This window comes from Rana temporaria, chromosome 10 (genome assembly GCF_905171775.1).
Source record: "Rana temporaria chromosome 10, aRanTem1.1, whole genome shotgun sequence".
Classification (NCBI taxonomy): Eukaryota; Metazoa; Chordata; class Amphibia; order Anura; family Ranidae; genus Rana; species Rana temporaria.
In genome coordinates, this window is record NC_053498.1 from 21,875,520 (window position 1) to 21,881,519 (window position 6,000).

The following is a 6,000-nucleotide window of genomic DNA, read 5'->3' on the forward strand; positions in this document are numbered from 1 at the left end:
ATAATTTCCAGAAGCATTGTATATTGTGTTCTCATAACCATACCTAGTTTAACATTTCCAATGATAGGAAAAAAAATCCTGCAATTTACCAAATGCTTAATCCTGCAGATCAGATGCATTTTCTGTATGCATATTATTTTATGTAATAAATCCAGAGGGTCAGAATAACAGCAAGGCAGCTAGAATTTTGAGAATGTCCGGAAAGGTGTTTTTTTGAGAAATACAAGAAAAGGGGTAATTTGAGATGGTAATAAATAAACAAAGAATTTCAATCAATAAAATAGGTAAATGAGAACTAAGGTTTTGAGTGGAAAATTGCTATTTTAAAATATCAAAACCAAGTGATTTTATCATTGCTGTGATGTTACCATTTTAAATTAAAAAATTGTGGTGAGATAAAACACCAATCACAGTTTTTTTTTTTTATAATCAAATTTGTTTTTATTTTATTATTAACTTCAACTTTCTATTCAGCATTGTAGAGTCTTATATTCCATCGTTTACATAAAAGGCACAAATGAACATTGCAGGAAAGAACTGGATACTAAATTGTCTTATCAATAGCTTATCAATTATACTGCCCCCCCCCCCCCCCCAAAGAAAAAATAAAAGAAAAAAGAGATAAAGGAAAGATGAATAAAATAGAAAAAAAATCACAGTTAACATTATATATATATATATATATATATATATATATATATATATATATATATATATATATATATATATGTGCTGTTTTATTTTCTTAAGGTTATTTTTAATTCAAGGTCATTTTTCCATAGTAATAATGACATTCGTAGATATCTTAGATAGAACAAAGGTCTGGTGACAAGGCGCCAGACCAACAGCAATATCAAATAATAGCGATAGCATTGTGTAAATTATTTTAATTGCTACAATTACTACCACTGCTAAAAATAAGAGAAACAAAATATACAGTGATTCTTTAGACTTTTTTTTTTACAACATGCTATTAAATTGTGTGTAAGTTGTCTTAGTTACGTTTGTTCCCATAAATGATATATTTTAATAAAGTTATTATTTTTATTATAATTGTTAAATATTTAAAACAAAATGAACTAATATTATATTTAAAACAAAAACAAAACTACTAATATTATTTATTGTATGCAAATAATCCTTAGGTTTGATTGCACTAGTAATAAATGCAATAAAATAAAATGTAGACGTGAAGTTTTTTTAAAGCGCTTTTAAATTTTGTGCATATTGTCTTAGTAACGCGTGTTGACATAAATTAAATATTTTAATAAAGTTTTTTTTTTTTTATAATAATCGTTAAATATTTAAAATAAAAGCAACTAATATTATATTTAAAACAAAAACAACTAATATTATGTACAGCATAGTATGAAAATAATCCTTAGGTTTAATTTTTTATTAGTAATAAATGCAATGAAATTGAAAATGAGTCATTTATAGTAGAGGTTTATATAAGAGGAGCAACATTTTTGCTATATGCTGAATAAACAGACTTCTGTTTGCTTACATAAATGTCTTAAAGCGGGGGTTCACCCAAAAATAAATTCTTAACATTACATTCAGCCGAGTTGTCCTAATGACAATCGACTGTTGTTTTTTTTTTTTTTCCGTACATACCTTATTTCACCGCCGCTTCCGGGTATGTCTTCTCCGGGACTGGGCGTTCCTATCTGATTGACAGGCTTCCGACCGTCGTATACTGCGCGTCACAAGTTGCCGAAAGAAGCCGAACGTCGGTGCGGCTCTATACGGCGCCTGCGCACTGACGTTCGGCTTCTTTCAGCAACTCGTGACACGTAGTATGCGACGGATGGAAGCCTGTCAATCAGATAGGAACGCCCTGTCCCGCAGAAGACCTCCCCCGGAAGCGGCGGTGAAAATAAGGTATGTACGGGGAAAAAAAACAGCCGATTGTCATTAGGACAACTCGGCTGAAAGTAATGTTAAAAATTGATTTTTTGGGTGAACCTCCACTTTAACATAATTTATTTATTTTTTTAAATGTATTTATTTCAAAGCATAGTATCAACAGAAAAAGAAACAATGTGCTCAGAGGGTGACTTGATAAATAGTTCTTTCAAGGCACAGTATAGGGTTGCAATGCACATTACAATGTAGTTTCAAAATCTAAAGTAGAATAAAATTTACAAAATTAACATATAGCAAACTAACCTAGTTGGTATGTATGAAAGAAAAGGTTAACAGTAAATGAGTGGGTAGGTCACAATCTGTAATAATTGGCAATGGTTTATATGGAAGAAGTTGATATCTTGATATGTTGTATCCCAAATATTTGGGTAGAGTCTAAAACACTGATGGCGAACCTTGGCACCCCAGATGTTTTGGAACTCCATTTCCCATGATGCTCATGCACTCTGCAGTGTAGTTGAGTATCATGGGAAATGAAGTTCCAAAACATCTGGGGTGCAAAGGTTAGCCTTCACTGGTCTAAAGCCTTGTACACACGATCAGATTTTCCGCAGACAAAGCGTCAGACTTTTGTCAGAAGGGCGTTGGCCATGAACTTGTCTTGCATACAAACGACACACAATTGTCGGCCAACAAACATGAACGTAGTGATGTACTATGTGAAATTTCAGCTCTTGAGGGCCACCCTTTGGGCATCTTCTGCTAATGTTGTGTTTGGTGACCATTGATTCTGAGCATGCGTGTTTGTACTTTCGACTTTTCATACTTTTTGTGTGACAGACTTGTATACACACGATAATAAATTCTGACAACAGACTGGAAAATGTATTAGCCTGCCATCCAACATTTGTCGGCGGAAAGTTGGACAACAATTAGTCGGATGTTAGGCCAACAGTCTGTCATCACAGAATTCCTTAAGGCTTCATGTACACCGGACAGTGTTCAACCTCTCCTGAACGATTTAACTTGCAGCTAGAAACTGGTATCTAAAAACGCACGGTTACATGCCGCATTTAGCCGCATTTAGCCGTGTTTGCGTCTAAAAGTGTTTGTAAAATGAAAAACAACTGTAAACGAAAAGCTGCTAAATGCGAGTTACTGCGTTTAGCAGCGTTTACAAGCTTTTACAGGTGTTTGGCGTTTCAAATGCCTCTGAACATCCATCTGAACCCATTTTTTTGCTTTCCAAAATATGCTTCTAATCTCAACTGCCTAGAAACAACTATAAACGACCCTGTGTACATGTACTCATAAGATAACATAGAGGAGAGTTCAGGGGCAGCTGAAAAAAAATGCCCAACTGTTCTAAACGTCCTAAATTTACCAGCAGCAGTGTACATGAGGTCTAAAAAGGGGTAATGTGGGTTTAGATCTAATATACCAGTTTTGCCATGGATCCCATGCTTTAGATGCTCTTTGGTTTTTGCCATTGGCTGAGGCAAACAGTGGTTCCTGGGTGGCGTGGGTTTTAATGGTTTGGGTGACCCACTGTAGGATCTTTATGATCTTTATGATCTTTCCAGTGTCTGACAAGTGTCAGTCGAGTCGCTAGTAAAATCTGAACTAGTACGGTCCTCAGCTGACAAGAGATAAGTTCTATTCCTAGCGAGCATAGTGCCAATCCTGGAGACAATGGGACACGTTAATCCCTAACACTTAAAAGATACGTTTTGAAATGCCAGACCAAAATAAGGAAAGGGAAGAGCACATCCATAATATGTGGACTAGTAAGCCTTCTCTTCCACATTTCCTCCAGCATTCAGAAGATGAGTGTAGTGAGAATTTAGATATGCGGTGAGGTGTTAAGTACCACCTCAAATTCAATTTCTGGGTTAGTTCCCAAAGGTTAGCACTTTTGGTTGCTGCATAGGTTATAGAGAGGGTCTTTTGCCAAGCAAAAGATTAGTAAATCACCCCAAAATCCTGTTCCCATTGTTGGAAGGGAGTGAATTTAATAAAGGTGTATTTTTGGTTAAGCATGGTGTAGAATAGAGATATTCCATTTATTTTGTTGGTAGTCACCTTGTAAAACTGGGCAATGCAACAAATTATTGCTGAGGTCGTGTTTCTATTATTTTTTAGGAAATGTTGGATCTGTAGGTACTTGTAGTAGTCTTGGGTAGTGATTGCATATTTGATTTGTAGGGATCAAAATGTTTTTATGGCTGGGCCCATCTTAAGATCCTCCACTGTTAGTAGACCTCTAGATGACCACGTATTTTTATAAATGTATTAATATAATTTTTATAGATAAGATACTTTATTTTCTGTGTTTAAACACAGCAAAACTTTGGTTTATTATTATTTTATGTCATATTTATGTAATTCTAAAAACATATCAAGTGTAATTATGAATAAGTAGTGCATGAAAATGAAAATGCAAAATAATATTAATATTATTATACAGGATTTATATAGCGCCAACAGTTTACACGGCACTTTACAACACAGGAGCAGACATTACAGTTACAATACAATTCAATACAACAGGGTTAATAATTTTACGCAAAATCGGATGCAAAAAACCCGGCACTAAAAACACTAAACTCAAAAGACAGACAAAATAAGTTCAGAAAAAGATAATTGATTATACTAGGAAAAAATAAAACACAACTGAAATGGAAAAATAAAGGAAGAAATACGAAAGCTACCATTATCCTGAACTATAACCCTGAAATGGATATCTTAAATGTAAACCTTAACCTCAACATACCCCTGAAATCTTATGCCGCGTACACACGATCAGTCCATCCGATGAGAACGGACCGATGGACCGTTTTCATCGGTTAACCGATGAAGCTGACTGATGGTCAGTCGCGCCTACACACCATCGGTTTAAAAAACGATCGTGTCAGAACGCGGTGACGTAAAACACAACGACGTGCCGAAAAAAATGAAGTTCAATGCTTCCAAGCATGTGTCGACTTGATTCTGAGCATGCATGGATTTTGAACCGATGGTTGTGCCTGCTAACGATCGTTTTTTTCCCATCGGTTAGGAATCCATTGGTTAAATTTAAAGCAAGTTGGCTTTTTTTTAACCGATGGTTAAATAACCTATGGGGCCCACACACGATCAGTTTTGACCGATGAAAACGGTCCATTAGACCAATGTCCTCTGTTTAACCTATCGTGTGTACGAGGCCTTACTCTTCCTTTGACCTAACATAAACATAGATCCAAACTCGTAACCATAACTAATAAATCTAACCTAGCCCTCAATCCTAACCTCATTTTAAACATACCCCACAATTTGATTAATTATAACCATCACCCTGAACCCAACACTTAAACTTAAACCTTAACCTTAAGATCACCCACACCTTATTCTAAAGGCAAATACAAGACCAAAGCTTAACAATTTTTTTTTATTCTGGCAAAATACCCTATTTTTTGAGCCAAAAACTATTAAATCAAAGAGGAAAAAAGTGAAAACTTAAATAGAACAGATGTTTTATTTTACAATTTTAATATGCCAAGTTATTTTATTTTTTTTAAATTTTCATGATATGCCAAGTTATAGTTACACCACCGATAGATATACAAATGTTATAAGGGAGCAATGTAATTGTATGTGCCACATCCTATAAAATAATGAAGTATTCTTACCTGAAACAATGCATGTTATCGTGACAAGAAGAGTTCCTACAAAGCTTCTCATGGTTACTGTAGGCTCCAGATTTCCCACTTACAAATAACTGTCTGCAATCCAAGATCTTAGATTTATACTGCCCAGGTACAGAACTTCCTTAAAATGGATTAATAATTTATAACCAAATTTGATATGCCTATCAGGGTGAGGGAGTGTGAACAAAACCTACGTGGCCCCATCCCTTGATAAGTCCATAGGCAGATGTGGAGGTTGGCAGCCTAGAAATTAAGTGCGTGTTATGGTTAATGAAACATTAACTAATGAAAACCCCTTATCAGCAGTCACTTCTTTTGTTTTCAGTACAGTATGCAGCTCACCTTTTGAATTTCTTTTCTGTCCTTTAGGGTAGACTGGCAAATTTTGATTGCATTACCGAGTTGTTCCAGCTGTCATCTAGCACTTCAATATGCAAAATGATGG

The 6,000-nt window shown here is 35.1% G+C and overlaps 1 protein-coding gene across 1 annotated transcript in view; it reads right to left on the minus strand.

Moving 5' to 3' along the window:
• LOC120916413 overlaps positions 1-5,799 on the minus strand; it is a 60,090-nt gene extending 54,291 nt beyond the window's left edge. Inside the window, exon 1 of the mRNA XM_040327373.1 lies at positions 5,538-5,799. Coding sequence (XP_040183307.1) covers positions 5,538-5,589 — 52 coding nt within the window. The 5' untranslated portion in view covers positions 5,590-5,799. The remainder of the gene's footprint in view (positions 1-5,537) is intronic.
• Between the last annotated feature and the right edge of the window lie 201 nt (positions 5,800-6,000).